Source organism: Dipteris shenzhenensis, chromosome 8 (genome assembly GCF_047967505.1).
Source record: "Dipteris shenzhenensis isolate YYH24624 ecotype China chromosome 8, Dip_SZ_1.0, whole genome shotgun sequence".
Taxonomy (NCBI): Eukaryota; Viridiplantae; Streptophyta; class Polypodiopsida; order Gleicheniales; family Dipteridaceae; genus Dipteris; species Dipteris shenzhenensis.
Window position 1 is genome coordinate 24,604,961 of NC_141603.1, and position 16,406 is coordinate 24,621,366.

Genomic DNA, 16,406 nt, shown 5'->3' on the forward strand with positions numbered 1-16,406 from the left:
CAACCTTGAAGGAGACTCAGAGAAGAAAGGAGATCCTCTCCAAACTCTGAAAAAACTAACTTTCCTGAGTGGCTGCTCTGGAGGATCCCTGCATGCTTGCCCAAATGGCCATCAGAGTGTGTACTGTGTTAGTCCAAATACTGGCCATAGTCTCGGAAGGGTGAACCTGGATACCCTCCATCGCCTCTGTACACCTGGCTCTCCAAATATGCCACGCTGCAATGCTAGCCAAAATCTCCCAAGACATGTCTACTGAGGCATGAGCAGCTCTGAAAGGAGTGAAGGGAACATCCTGGAGGGAACAAGACTCCACTGAGTGTCCCCATACAATGAAAGTTGGATTTGGATCATGTCCCTCGAAAAACACCTGTGGGCCAGTAAGAGATAACCAAGCCACTGAGCCCCAGGTCATAAGGTGCTGTATGAAAGATACTGAAATCCTAGCAACACCTTTTAAGATTGTTCTCGCTTGTCTGCACTCCTAAATAATGCAATGCTGTACTGACTCAACTGCCATGTGACAACGAGGACAAGTAGGGTTAGCCCCGAACCTGGATCTCCATAGATTGACTGCAATCCCTCCATGAATAGAAAGCCAAAAGAAAAGAGTGATCTTTCTACTCTTCAACACGGGAGCGAACTATTGTGCCGGAGAGATGCCCACACCCCAACCTGGCATCCTAGATACCTGACGTAGACTCCCCTCTAAATCCAAGTGAACCGTATGTCAATCCCCCAGACTGGAGTGTCCTCATCACTGATCCAAAAGCCATTGGATTTGTTCCAATTAATGTGTGCACCTGCCGACCGCAATGCAAAACAAATCCAATGCTGTCCTGAATGAATTCAGTGTTTGTGGAGTGGCATCCAAAAAAACAGCCGTATCATCTGCCAAGCTCATCCTCTTGCCTCAGAGGAAGGCTGACTCCTACAATTCGAGCTTGAGCTCTAATGTAATAGCTCATGGCCTCAGCCACAAAAAGGAATAAAAAGGGGGCTAAGGGGCATCCCTGACGGACTGATCTGGTAATTTCAAACCTGTTCCCCCCTGACTCCACCAATAAGAACCTTGTTGTGGGGGGCTGATCTGTAGAGGGCTGCCACCCCTCTGATCCATGTGTCTAAGAAGCCAAAACGAGTAAGTGTGCCCTCCAGAAAGCCCCAGTCTACCCTATCATAAGCTTTCTCAAAGTCCAAGAGTAGAATCGCCAGCCTTTGGCCATTATGCATGGCCCACTCCGAAGCCTCCCAAAATGAGAAGATGTTATCAAAGATGCTCCTGCCATGCACAAAACTTGTCTGCGTATCATGAATGAGATATGGTAGAAAGGGCTGCAGATGAAGGTTGATAGCTTTAGCTAGGATTTTATACAAGGTACCTAGCAAGGTAATCGGTCTCCACTAAGACACTAAATTCCTGCAACCCTCTTTCGGAATCAAATGAATGAGCCCTCTGTAAGTGAGTCTGGCATCTCACCCGAGTCCCATACACCCTGCAGGGCTGAGGTAATGTGATCCCCAATATGATCCCAAAAAGTAATAAAAAATAAGGGGGTAAGTCCATCTGAACCAGGACACTTACCCTTGTGAAGTACAGAAAGAGCAGTCCTGAACTCTACGTTGGTGAGGGGTGCATCAAGTGAAACAATCATATCCCCTGTCACCAATCCCGGTAAGTGCCGCCAAATAACCACTCTAGCATCATCTGTGGCCTGAGTGTCAGGATCTGCTGTAAGAAGGGAGGCATAGAAATTGGTGGCAACCTACAAGATGGCATCTGGATGTGTCTGAAGAACTCCACCTAAGTCAACAAGCTGTGAGATGCTCTCCCTACTATGTCTGTGGGGCTAAGAGTAGAGGAGAAGTGCTTGTTGACCCTACCTCCCGTCTGAATCCAAAATGACTCTTTGGCATGAAAGGCATACTCTGCTCTTTGATCTAATAGTGTCTGCTGCTGAGCCCTTGCTGTAGCAAGGCACTCCTGAATCCAAGCATCTGTAGGCCTCTTCTGCTCCTCCCTTTGGAGGGCAGCCAACTGCTGGCAGATACCTATCTCACGCTTGAGGATCTCACCCCTTTTGATACGAGCAATTGAAAGATAAAAGTCACTAATATCATAGAGGGCTGTGGCTAAGTCTGAAGGAGAAAGCTGCCCATCCTGCAAATAAGATACCTAGGTCCTCAACACTGTCTCTATAAGGCCCTCCTCTGCATAAAAGGAATCTGGAATCCTAACACTAGCAGAGCGGTGCCTCACATGGGGATCTGAGACCATCAAAACCACTGGAAAATGATCCGAAGTGGACACCCCAGCTGCAATGCAAACAGTACCACCTCTGTCCGGAGCCCAATCATCCACATAAGATCTATCAATCCGTGCATGTATAGGCATCTGCAATCTCCCGTTCGACCAAGAAAACATGAGAGAAAGTGGCTGAGTGTGAAAAGCATCATCGTGCCAAGCATCCCTACCACTATACTGAAAAAGGAAGGCATCCCACGCTGCTCTCTCTAGGGAGTAAATTCCACCTTCTCTACCATCCCTTTTGTCTGAGGGCATTTCAACCATGTTGAAATCGCCTCCTATAATCCAAAGAGAGCAGTTCCTTCCACAAAAGAACACGATCCCCTCTAGAATTGGGTGCATACAGGTTTAAAAGACCAACCTTATGCCCACCAATCAAAAGTAAAATCCACTAAGCTCTAGAAGGGACTATGATCCCGTTTTCAATCACCAAGGGGAGTATAGAAGAAGAAACAAAAATGCAAGTACCTCCCCTGGTGCCCAAGGCAGGTGACCAAAAAGTATCGTCTGAAAGAAGCTTACCCGACTTGGCACAATCCCTGACATCCAATTTGTGTTCCTGAATCATCAGAATGTCTATGTGACCCCCAGTAACACTTGGATGAAGTTGGTTACGAATTAGCTGCCTGCGGCGGGCGGTGAGGTACACCTCCGAGGCCCTGAACATTCTAACTGACAATCCTCATCTACAAGCGAAGGAGGCCGGCGGATGGAATATCGTACCCGACCTGGTTGCGGAGAAAACCCTCTCCTGTGAAAATTTCCTCCTATCAAGAGGAGGGAAGTCAACTGGGGAAAGCTCACCCACACCTGCTGATGGGGAAACTCTGTCCACGGATGTCTGAAAGATGTGTTCTCCGAGCATAGAGGGTACAAACTCCTCTGCCTCAAACTCAGCCAAGTCTGCTAGAACTGAAAATGAATTCCTGCGAAGTACCTCTAGTGCAGGAGTGCAAAGGAGCCCTGCAGAAGGAGGAGTGGATCCAATAATCCCCTTACCTCTGTCAGGTGTAGACACACATGTAAGAAAAGAAGGGGGCTGTCGCTACATGACCTCTACATGAATCTTCATGACCTCACAGCCAAGACTTTGGCATTGTTCTCAAGTAAGGCACGGGTCTGTGCAGAAAGGTTCTCCCTAGGTGAGTGCTCCTGAACATGAACAGGGGCAGGAGGAGTCTCATCTGCACATGGAACCAGGATAGTATTGTCTCCTACCTGAAGAGACGGGTCTGCGGCCCCATCAGTGGTAACCTGAGGTATTGGCTCCCCAACTCTGACAGGCACCCAACGGGGGACGACTGTAGTAGGACATGCTGACGAGAGGCTAATGGTCCTGGTTGTGAAGTCGAAGGTCTAGCTGTGCGTGAGGCGGTAGGAACTAGTCGTGAAGAAGGTCCAGGTTGGGTGAAGCTATGAGGCGCACCCGTGGATCTTTTTGGTCTTTTCTTTTTGCTTTGGCAATCTCTGGCAAAGTGCCCAAGGGTCCTGCAAATCCTACACTGATCCTGTCTCCCTGCAATTTTGACTCTCTGTCTGAAGAAGGAGCCATCTGGACGTTGAAGCATAATGTGGTCATCCGAGATGTTAGGGTCAGAGACAATGACCCTAACACATGGTACCCCATCGGACCTGACTGCCTCTGTTGCTGAAGTAGGCATCTCAGGGAGAGGGGGGATCTCAGTAACTACTCCAAAGGCGGCTCCAATGGAATGTAGCAGTCGATGGTACACCTGAGGAAGGCCTGGAAATATAATGAAGAGTGACGTCGTCTGGCTGTCTTCCTCGATAGGTAAAAAAAAATCCTCCTGGAGGCCAATGCTAACTGGCCAGCCTACATCATTGTACATGCTACATCCAAGGAGTCAAAAACAATATGGAAGAAACCTCTCCCAAGCAGACGAACATCTGTGAGGTGCCCTGCAAGGTCTCCAGGTAGAGTGGCAAGCATCCAGTCCTTGGCCTGTAACCTAGAAGGGTGGGACCCATAGATGCGAGCAAAGAGCAATGTTGAGCTCTCCTGCTCAGTATCTTTTTTGAGCTGCTGCAACTCGTCTTCTGAGAAAATGATGGTTTTTGCGGCCGATGGAAGCGGGTGAGGATTGGCTGAAGGCAGGGCCATCGTCAATCAAGGTGTGAAGGTCGACTCAAACACAAAAAGCTCCGTCCGACCAATAGTGCTGCTAGGAAGGGCTAGGAAAGAAGAGGATAGCAGGGAGGGAGAGGGAGAGGGTGAGGGCCAAGGGGAGAAGGGGCAGCAAGGGGAGAGGGAGAGGGTGAAGGGGGCAGCAAGAAGAGAGTGAGGGCAAGGAAAGAAGGGGGGCAGCAGGGAGGGAGAGGAGAGGGTGTAAGGAGGGAAGGGGAAGAAGAGGGTAGGCGAGACTAGGGAGGAGAGGGTAGGGCGGAGATGCTAGGGAAGGGGGAGGAGAGGGTAGATGGAGAGGAAGAGAGGGGTAGGGAGGAGAGGGTAGGGCGGAGAGAAGAGAGGGCACGCGGGGAGGAGGCCGTACGGCCGTACGGCAAGGGAGCAGCAAGGGAGCGGGGTAGAGAGGAGAGGAGAGGAGCGAGGTAGAGGAGAGGGCGGCGAGGCTGAGAGGAGAGCGCATAGGGGAGAGGCAAAGGGAGAGTGCAGAGGGGAGAGGGAGAGCAGGCCGTATAGTCATACGGCTGAGGAGAGGGGGAGCAGCAGCAAGGTCAAGGAGGAGCAGCAGCTCAGCTCCTCAAAATCAAGTTTTGAAATTTCAGGTTGATCCAAGGATATTTAAAAGTACCACTTATTAGATTTGTTGGGGATTAGGAAGAAGTGGGGGTGGCACCTTGTATCATGATGCCACAATATTAAGACTATTTGCACTTTATACATTTGCCTTTAACATTGATTGTCTTTATGCTGGTCTTAAACTTATATTTTCAATGTTACCTGCTTTACAATCATTCAAGAATTAGTTCATCAATCTTCTATCTATTTTTGCACTATGGCACGTCCACCTTTGATGTGCATACAAAGTCACATTTCAAACAAGAAAAGAAATATGACGCTTTAACAAGATCAATGGAATAATAATTATGAAAATGAAAGCTATTAAAACATACAGTATATGGATTTACTACTGTATATGGATCCATTTTCATTACTTTTTTTGGACACTTTTATTGCACTTAATTATATTTTCTTCATTTGTCTCAAATGATGAACCATAAAAAATGTTTAATGTATTTGCCAAACTGCCTTGTGTTGAAACCTAAGACAAGTGAACATGCCCCCGTGCTGACAATCTCTCTGACATAGGGATAATGAACCTCAATGTGTTTAGTACGCACATGAAACACTGGATTCTGGGCAATGGCTAAAGCACTCTGATTGTCTGTCTCGCCTCCATTCCTTGCTAGCCCCTTCTTTTGCTGCCCTTTCAGCCAATGGCCATGCTGGGTCCTCCTCCCATTCCCCTCGGTTTGTATGGATGCTGCCCTTCAATGGCCTTCTCAAATCCGGTGAACCTCATAACTTTCCTTGCCACCAGCTCGACCTGTTTTCATATCCTATCAGGGCAGGTTATAGCTTGGTCATGCAGCCGTAGGGTTTTGTGACCATCAGAAAGGAAGTTGAGCGTTTACAAGAAGCTCAAAAGAATGGCAAGTGAATAGTATATTGCTCTCATTCAGGATTTTAAATCGGTGAAGACACCAACATAGATGTGTAGGCACTTAGTCTACAACCAATGTAATACAAAATCCTTCTAAGACGTATTCATCTTGGGTGTGGATGCCTGTCTTAGTGGCTCCATCCAGACAAGTTTTTTCTTAGTCTCTTAGACCCTTTGGTATTTCAAAGACTTATAACATTTCTTCCTTTCTTTTTTTTCTTTCTAAGACTGACTTGAAATTATGAGGGAGGATGCAAGGAGGAAGAGGCTAGCATTAGAGAGAGATCTGATGCCAAAATGTGTTTCACACTGGAGCTACAGCCTGGTACATAATCTTTCCCTCCTTGTATGTTGAACAGACATCAACTATTTTCTCGAACACCTCATCTTCACAAAAGATGATGCAAGTGTAGTCTTGAGATATCTACCCCTAATGGCCTTAAAGCTTATCACCACCTGCGGCCTCTCTTGTTTTTCCCTTGGCACAATGGCCTTTACACAGTGTGAAAATTTGCCAACTTTTATGTCTTCACTTTTGTTGTCAACCTCTTTAAGGTACTCAATGAATGCTTGTATGTATTCTAGATTGTCCTTGCTTTCTTTAGCTACAGATCCACTATTCCATGGTTCAATCTTTGTGACTCAATAAGCTCCTCTCTTCTTTGTGCTTCCCATCTCTTTTTACATCCAGGAAGTCACTTGTAAATTATAGACCACCTTTGCATCAGTTAAACATGGTTGAGAAGGTACCCTACGAAACCGAGGGTCTCACCACTTGCAAATTGGGTAAGTAACCACATTTGTGTGAAATCTTCTTGAGCATGGACCCTACACAAGCAGGGGCCTCATTGCCAAATATGGGTCAAGAAAAACAAAACCCACCTTTGTACTAGTTAACCTACTTGATCAAGGACCCTACACAAGTGGGAGTCTCACCCCTGAAGCCTACCTCTATGTTAGTTAGGCCTCTTGAATAGGGACCCTACACAAGCTAGGGTCTCACTACATGATAACGTGTCAAGAAAAATAAAATACCCACCTTTCTATAAAACCAAAAGCCCATCTTTGTGTTAGTTAATTGGGACCCTATACACTTGGGGGTCTCACTGCCTGAGAATGGGTTAAGGGGAAAAAAACACCCATCTTTCTATTAAACCACAAACCCACCTTTGTGTAAGTTAAACTTGCTTGAATATAGAAGCAGGGGTCTCACCCATTTGGTACATTCTTGAGCAGGGACCCTACATGAGCGGAGGTATCACGGCTTGATTATGGGTCAAGTAATATAAAGTATCCACCTTTCTGCCCACACACATAGCATACACCCACTGTATTGTGAATTTGAATTGCTTCCCATTGGTTCATTCATTGGGATCCAGCCCATTCATCCATCCCATTTTATATCTTGGCAACGTTGAACCAGGGTCTAAAATCCCTATAGGCCATACTATTACTAAGAAAAATAGGAGGGGCAAAAACAAATGTGAGGGAAGAAACGGCTCATTGATATTGAAAGTTGAGTCCTTAGAAGCACTAATCATGTTTAATGTTGACCGTAGCATATTTATTTGGGCCATGAAGTGAAAGATCATAGTGGTAGGGAGAGAAGCAAGCTAACACTAGGAATGGAAAGGAAAGATAACAAGCATAATGGAAATGAAATGGAAAGAAAATGAAAGCAATGGACAAGTACTCACGTGATACCAAAGAGCTTGATGTTGACGGATGTGATAGACAATAGACAAGTACAACACTATATAGTGTGCCACTAGACTCTAGAAAGTCACAATGTCTATGGAATATCTCCCAATATGACACGTGGCATGTCTAGGACTCACTAGACTATTAAACCACACCTAGACCACCTAGAACACACATTTTAGACTCACTTTGGCTTCATATTCCAACATTAAGAAGGCCAAGAAAGTTGACATGCAAAGGACTATAATGGCTCGTGGGAAGGAAGGGCTCATTAATTATGGGAAGTGGAGTCCCTAGAATACCATACATTATGACTTGACCCAAAGTACTAATCATATTAGATGTTGACTATAACATATTTATTTGGGCCCTTGAGAGGGCTACTAAATTTGATAGGCTTAGAAGTAGCACTGGTCATTGTAGCTAGTTGCATACTAGCGACTACAAGTATCTAGTTGCAATACCAATAATTGTAGCTCCAGGTTCGCCTTGATGGTTCGATTTTTGCTCCTGATCTAGCTTGAGATCCTTGCTTCAACTCATTTTCAGTTTCTCCTAGTTGGTTCTTGTAGAAAGCATTGCGCAGGTGTCTTGCACATTGCATTGCATAGGTGCCAGTGCATTTGGGACAGTTTTTGTCCGCACATGAAGTGCAAATCACTGCTCAGGTGTTGTGCATTGTTGAAGCCAATTGTTGTCTGCAAGTTATGCACTATTGGATGCCTATTGAGCAAGAGTTTGCTATTGCATTGTGAGCCATTGTTTGGCTGAGATACAAGCTGATTTTTGGGACAGGAGCACATTGCATTTGAGCCAGTGTTTGGCTATAGTCGAGGATAATTTTTTGGGGCAGAAATATAGTGCTTGATTGCATTGTATATCCTAGAAGGGATTGACGTTTGAGCAGTTTTGGGGCAGATTTATTGCTATTTCAGAGCAGCCACTGTCAGTGAATGCCATTGCAGTGATGATTGCATAGCAATCTGTGGTCTTTCAGTTGTCTATTTGTTGTCTTTTCCTTTGCAGGTACACTTGAAATTATTCTTGAGCTTGTGAGAATTTTGGCACCAGGACTGAGGCAAATAATTTGGATGGACCCAACTATGCTTTGTGGTTGTTTACACTCAAGAATATCTTGATTGGAAAAGGGCTTATGGGACATTATGAATGGGATGAGACTAGACTGGGTGCACCAGTGCATCTTCCACTACCACTTAGGGTTCTACTGCCACACTCCCAGAGAAGATCAGAGGAGTTTTTTTTTTCTTGAAAGGATTACTTCATTAAGTATGAACGAAAACCGCAAGAGCAAGCTTAAGTGCAAAGTACATCATGACATGCATGAAAGAATAAACCAGCTTAGAAAGAGCTAACAAAAATCCAGGGTGGAGGCTCAAAGTGCTACCTCAACCCTGAAGGAGACTTAGAGAAGAAAGGAGATCCTCTCCAAACTCTGATCCCCAGGTCATAAAAAAGGGTGCTCTATGAAATATGCAGAGTATCCTAGCAACACCCTTCCAGATCATCCTCGCCTGTTTGCACTCCTAGAAGTAATGCTGAATTGACTCAACTGCTGTATGGCATCGAGGACATGTAGGGTCAGCCTCGAGCCTCGATCTCCACAGGTTCACTGCAATCCCTCAGATCAGAGGAGGTTTGATCAAAGGGATGCCCAAGCTTTGTCTTTGATTGCATTGCCTGTGAAGACACACATTAAGTCTACTATCAAGTCTTGCAAGACTTCAAAGGTATCTTGGGATAGAGTAAAAAGTATGTAGAATGTGAAGAATGAAGCAAGAAGTATTGCCTTTCCCAATAAGCTTAATGACTTGTCCATGCAGGAAGGTCAGACTATTTCAACTCATATTGCAAATATTACTGACATTCGGGACGAGCTCGTAGCTATTGACGAGGATATAGAAGACAAGAAATTGGTCTCTATCACCCTCATAGGTTGGCACCCTCTTATGATACATTTGTTATTTCCTTGACCATTATGCTCATGACTGCTTCACTCAGTTTTGAGGAGTTAGTTGACTTGCTCTTATAGGAAGAAATGTGGACTTCCGATTCAGCCCGATCCTCTAGTCAGAGTAAGCAAGCACTTGCCACTCATGGAAAGGGTAAATTTCAGAAAGAGACCAGCCATGCTTATCAGCCCAAGAAGGAGGGGAATGCAAACACAAATGTAGGGAATGCAGATAAAGGTGCAAAGGTGAAGAAAGGCAGATGTAATTATTGCAAGAAGCCTGGCCGGTACATTGCAGAGTGCCAGAAAAGGATTACCAATGAGAAAAAGAGGCAAGGCACAAGTAGTAATTATGTGGCACCACCTGAAAATGCCAATGCTTCACCATCTCATGCAAACTTTGCACAAGAGAGTGTGTTTACTGCATTTCAAGACAGCTTTGGTGCCAGGAGGGATATAGTTTCCTATGACGCTTCTCTTGCTTCATCTGGTGATTCTTCATTTGTTGCCATAGATACTTAGTATCTAGGTAGTGGTGCATTGAAGCACATGACTCACAGGAAAGAGTGGTTTGAAGAAATCAAACATGTTCATGGCAGACATGTTACTTGTGCCAATAATGCCACTGAGAACATCACAAGAGTGGGAGATGTTTCCATCCTTCTGGATTCAGGAAAGAAAAAGTATATACGTGATGTCTGCCATGTTCATGACTTGAGGACAAATCTTGTTTCCATTCCATCCATGGCTCATGATCAGCACATGCTTGTGGAATTTCAGGATGGTCAATGCCGGATCAAGGATCCAAAGAAAGGGTAAAAGATTGTGGCTACAGGTGCTTATGAGGCCAACATGGGTCTTTACAAGCTTGATGCTCAGCCCTATAATCAGCATGCTATGGGAGTCTCTTCTTCATTGGAGGAGAGAGACACGTGGACTTGCTTCTTACTGAGCCATGAGTTGCACGCTGAGCCCAATGAGAAGCAATAGCCAAAAGTGGACCTGCGATCATCGATGTCCCCTGACCAATCTGAGTCGGTGAAGCCACTCAGAGAAATGTCACCATCTGAAGCATAATGCAGCCCATAGGAAAGTGCACCCTGTACATATCTGAGAACCCTCTTTGTTGCATTCCAATGTGTGACTGTGGTACAATGCATGAACTGGCCAAGAAGCCTTGTGGCATAGGCAATGTCTGGCTGTGTGGAGCAATAAGTAGATCAAACTGCCCACCAACTGCCTGTACAATGTGCCATCAAAGTTTTCAGTTGTATCATGTTTACTTAGCTTGATTCCCTTTTCCAATGGAGTGGCCACAGGCTTACAGTTCTTCATCTTAAATTTCTGCAACAACCCCTTCGAATATTTTGTCTGCGACATAGAAACCCCCCCTTGGGTTTGCCAAAATTCGATGCCAAGATAGTAGTGAAGAGGCCCAAATCTGTCATGTCAAAAGTCTGATACAAGACGGCATACACTGCTGCAAATTACTGCCAGTGATGAGTATGATGTCATCGACATAAAGAACAAGCATGACCAAATCTGATTTTTGTTACAGAACATATAAATTTGGCTCTGTATGAGTGTTGACAAAGCCCTGGGACAGCAAGAGCTGATGTATCTTATGATACCATGCGCTTGCTTCAGCCCATACTTTGCATCTGGAGTAACATCCTTTGCACGGCACTGATAATACTTCCAAATATTGGGCTGTCCCTCCCCATCAGCTGGCTGCAAATCTGAAGCATTTGAGAATAAAGAACCCTCAACATGTGGCAACCCTGTTGGAGTCTGAGAGGTAGAGGGAACATCAAATGGAGAACCCAAATTAACATCACCTCAATTGAATGATGTCCAGAGGTGTATCATCATATGGAGGCAACTCCTCACTGATGGGCTGCATGCTATCATGCTCTGCAAATAAAACATCCCTGCTTAAGCTGCAAATTCAGCCACTATGGAATGTATGTGGTTAAGGAAGCTTCTGCATGACTTGCATCATGCTCAGGATGGTGACGCAACTCCGATTTTCTGTGACAGCCAGAGTTGCATTGCTAATGGAAACAATCTTGTATTTCATGCTTGCATGAAACACATAGAAAATCACTATCATTATGTGAGCGATTGTATCACAAATGGCTTCATTGATCTCACATATTGTTCCACTGAGGAATGTGTCAGATATCTTCACTAAAAGCCTTTCAGCGCCTCTCTTCACACGACATTGACATGGCTTGGGGATACGAGACATTCAAACAATATCAAGGGAGGTTGTAAAATGACATTGTTTTCTTTTGTACTCCCATAGGTTGCTATGTCCACATGTGGATGAATTTGTGCAACCATGGTACTTTAGGTACTGTAGGTGCTTATGAGATCATTTCAGAGAATTTCGACCATATCATTAAGGGGGGATTTGTGGAGATATATACAATGATATGGTGGTGTGGGATAGACTAGGACTTAGTCTATTTTAGAGTTTTTGTGTGCTCTATAAAGCACTTGGACTATATATACCAAGTATTTGTACTTCATTTGGTTGAACATTTCAGTTGGAGTTCACTTCTGTACACTTCTTGTTCTCTTGTGAACCACAACTCTTCCTATAGGCTGTTGCCTGAGAACCTGGTTCCCAAGATAATGTGCCTAAGCAAGTTGACATTCATCAATTTCAAGACATATAAATGTTGACTATAGCTCATTTATGTGGACCAATAAGCTGATAGACAAAGGACTACTACAGCTTGTATATCGTAATATTTAATGCTCAAAGGCTTAGCCGGTCATTGTAGCTAGTTGATAACGATAGCTAGTTGCATAATAGAGAAGACAACGAGCTAGTGCACAATAGAGACCAGGTAGCTAGTTGCAAGACTATCATTGTAGATAGTTGATCATTGTAGCTAGTCGATCAAGATTTAATGCGCCTAAGTAATATGGACATACAACAATTTAGAATTTGTAAAACTACATAGCAAAATTTGTACTCTTCATCATCAAAAGATTTACAATGTGAGATATTCCCTTAGTTTGGGGGGAGGGGCATGCAAATAGGGGTTCTTTGGAGCCCTACTTTATCCCCCTCGAATCCATCCTACCCAACAAACATAACATACCACACCCACACCCACTTTTTTTTTGTGGTGAAACTAATAAAATTATATTATAAAACATTCATTTACATCAGGGCAATGCTCAAGAAAAGAGCCAATGCCCTATCCATCAGAAGCAGTAAAAGAAAAGCTGAATACAAGAAACATCTAAATCGTCCTCATGTAAGACATCATATAAAGACTGCCGCAATGAGGCTCGGAAGAACTCATAAGGGTGCTGAAGGGGAGAATTCAGATATGCATGATTTCGCTGCAGCCAGAGGGTCCATAAGGCCCAGTATCTGATCCATTGGAAGAAAAGAGAATACTGTGACAAAGAAGCTGATAGTTTGCCATACATCCAGAAAAACCTGTAGAACCTGTGTGCAGGAAATCTGAGAGATAAGAAATAGGAGATCTTGTCTAGAAGGTCTCTGGAATATGAACAAAACCACAATAAATGCGGAATACTCTCAGGAGTATGATGACATCTTGGACAAAGAGGTGAGGCAATCCTTCTTTGAGCCAATTTCACTCCCACTGGAAGAATACCAACAATGCATCTCCATAGAAAGAGTCTCTGCTTCAATGGCATTTTCAACTTCCATATCAATTGCAATTTTCCTTTCCACCAGGCTAATGACTTATTCAGATGCCATAGAGAATTAGCATGATGAGCAATCCAAGGAGGAGGTAATATCAATCGATAAGCCTGTATAGAAGTCAATAAATGCAAAGGCCGAGAGGATAATCTTGGACTTGAAGACTGAAGGTGCCAATCTTGAAGCCTGTCTCTTACATTCAATGTTGGAATCGGAACCAAAGGGAGTAAGAGATCAGCAATAGCTTTCCAAATAGGTCTGTGATGCATCCCACACCCACCCCCCTACTTGATAATCCAACTAACAAATTTTCTATCCCTTTGGATGCATAGCAAGAAATTATGTATTGGTGGGAAAAATAGCTGATTGAATATTACAATCCAAGTCATCTTTTAGGAACTTATGATTTAGACTTAATTTTCAGGTGGATAAGTCGTTATTAACAAGAGATTGTGAAAGTTGTGGGAGCTCTCTTTATGAAGCCAGCCTTGATTGCTTCTCTTGCAAGGTGAGACACAAGTATTCATGATATTACTTGCAAAAACTTACCATCAAGATTTTCAAGAAAGGATTGTCCCAATTATGTACAAAAGATATTCTATTGCATAGAATCTTAGGCACATTAAAGTGATTGAATACCATATTTTACAGTTAAGTTTCAACCCTTAATATCAGAATTTACATGGTTATTTGTTCTTTGCAGGTTCAAAACAAAGCATGCTGTGTGACAGGGTATCCTGTAAGTCAAGATGCACAAGTTGAATGCCCCATCTGCCATATGATTGCAAATAAAGGAGATTGGACTGCCTATATTCAAGCATTTCAATCCTGCCCATGGTGTAATGCATCTGTACAGGGTTGTCATTAGTGAGAGCTTCTCCTATCAATACAGGATGTCTGTCTTCTAGAAACCAAGGTTTGAGAAATCTAGCACCCTTTGGGGTGGCGTCGGATATATATTATTTAAAGATCACATTGTGTAAGTTGTCAAATGTTAGTCAATACTTTAAAACATTAGACCGATAAAAAGCCATGCCAAAAAGTGCTACAAGCACTGCTTTCGTGCATTCATTTGTAGATTTCTATTGTAGCTTTGTGTATTTGCCGTTAGCACTGATGCATATTATATATGAAGCAAGAGAATTGAAACACTTATATAAGGCCAGCCTTAGTCCTTTTAAGATCCAAAAGGCATCATCTCTCTCTCTCTCTCTCTCTCTCTCTCTCTCTCTCTCTCTATGTGCCCATCATGATCCGGCATTTCATGTCCAAGATTTATGATCACCATTTGACACTCAGGTTACTCAATTTGTGGAGCGTGAGGGATTTAGAGCTTTTGGGCACACGACTTTCTGATCAAATCATGCTACGAGTAACGATGGACTGCATTTTCACCCTGAGAGGCACCAATGAGGATGTCAGGGCAGAAAAGTAGAGAGTCTACTGCTGCTTTATAGAATTTTCCCAACTATTTAGATGACTACTTGATCTGGGGTATATTTGGGACAACATCTGGGCAGTCTGGACACTCTATGAGGGGATATTAGACAGATTCAAGATGATGATTGGGTGGATAGAGGAGGTCATAAGAAAGATTGGGTCAAACAAGATTGTCCCTTATAACCGACCTTGTTTGGCCTATACATGGATGAGCTTGAGTCCATCATGACACTAGGCAAAGCAAGCTCACCTTTATGTTCTCTGATCTTGGTTCTACTATGATGTGGTTCTACTCTCCTCATCAGCCAAGGGTCTCTAGCGACACCTAGATGCCCTCCAAATTTTTTGAGACACATGATCTGCAAGTCCTTGGTAAAACCAAGGTCATACTCTTCAACACGTCTTGATCAGCCACATATCGAAAGTCATTTACATTCAATAGGGCACTAGTTGCAGGTTATGTGTACTTGGGAGTCCTCTTCTCGTGCCTGATTTTTACAATGAGACCAGCCATGCAGGACAGTTGAGTAGAGGGGATGCCATAATTGCTAGACTCAAACAATGTTACAAGATTACTTTGGAATTTGGAAAAGATGCATCTCTTTAAAGGAGTTCTCCTTATTGAGAATTGTAAGGCTAGGATTAACTCTATCAAAGCTAACTGCTTGCTTGTACTTTCCCCCAAGCTTTATCACAACCTAGGTGCACGTGCTTGTAGAAATAGTGGATGAGGTAGCCATTGAGGGACCGGCCATAGTCATTAAAACCTTGAAAGGACTCATCACACAAAAATCAAGACTTGAGGGAAGTATGGTAGAAGTTGGTTGGTGCATGAGTCATTGGTATTTGTGTGGATGGATCCTAGTATGCCAGTCCTTTAGCCTAATAAGGATGATGATTGTGAAGGTTGCTCATCACGAAAGGCCTTGTAAGAAAGGGTAGGGTTTTGAGAGACAAGATTAATAAGTTAGGTACATGCAAAAGTGGATTCGAAGATATGAAGAGACCAAATGGAGAGAGTAGCTTCCCAACAAAAATTACAACCATATCTGCAAGTGCTTGCTCTTCTTCCAAAAGAAAATTCACATTATTGGCTACAAGCAACTCTATGTCAAGCAAAAGGCAGTAAGTGATTGAGATGGGGAGTTTTCAAGAGGAAATTATCTACATGTAAGATTATACTTCTTAATCTAACTTTACTTGTAATTTGTTGATCATGTCCACAAATCACCATAATGTATATTCTTATTGCTTCGGTGTTTTCTAATTATAATACAAACAAGGCATCATATGTGCAACAAATTTCTATGGAATGCATCAATTCAAAGAGGACAACATTTGACTGTGGGGTCATGGTTAACTTCGTACAAGATAGTCGAGCGGGCACATTAGATACCAATGTTATTTCCTCACAAATAGACGATTGTTATGGGATCATACACAATATCTTCGATAGCTTTAACATTTCCTTTTATGATGTGAAATGTTTCAGAGTTATCTACAATGGTCTCAATACTGAATGAGAAATGATGGTAGTGGAATAAAAGTGATACTTGTTCTCTACCAATACAATGTAAAAAGATATGTACATATGAATTACATCCCTTTCAAACATTTCTTGTACATATATAAGTACCATATTTAACAATGGTG

General features: G+C 43.4%; 1 protein-coding gene across 1 annotated transcript in view; it reads left to right on the top strand.

The window, feature by feature from the left end:
• Positions 1-14,181, top strand: part of LOC147899315 (intraflagellar transport protein 172-like) — a 440,631-nt gene extending 426,450 nt beyond the window's left edge. Inside the window, exons 46-47 of the mRNA XM_087377692.1 lie at positions 13,738-13,821; positions 14,017-14,181. Coding sequence (XP_087233818.1) covers positions 13,738-13,821; positions 14,017-14,181 — 249 coding nt within the window. The remainder of the gene's footprint in view (positions 1-13,737; positions 13,822-14,016) is intronic.
• The last annotated feature ends 2,225 nt before the right edge of the window (positions 14,182-16,406 follow it).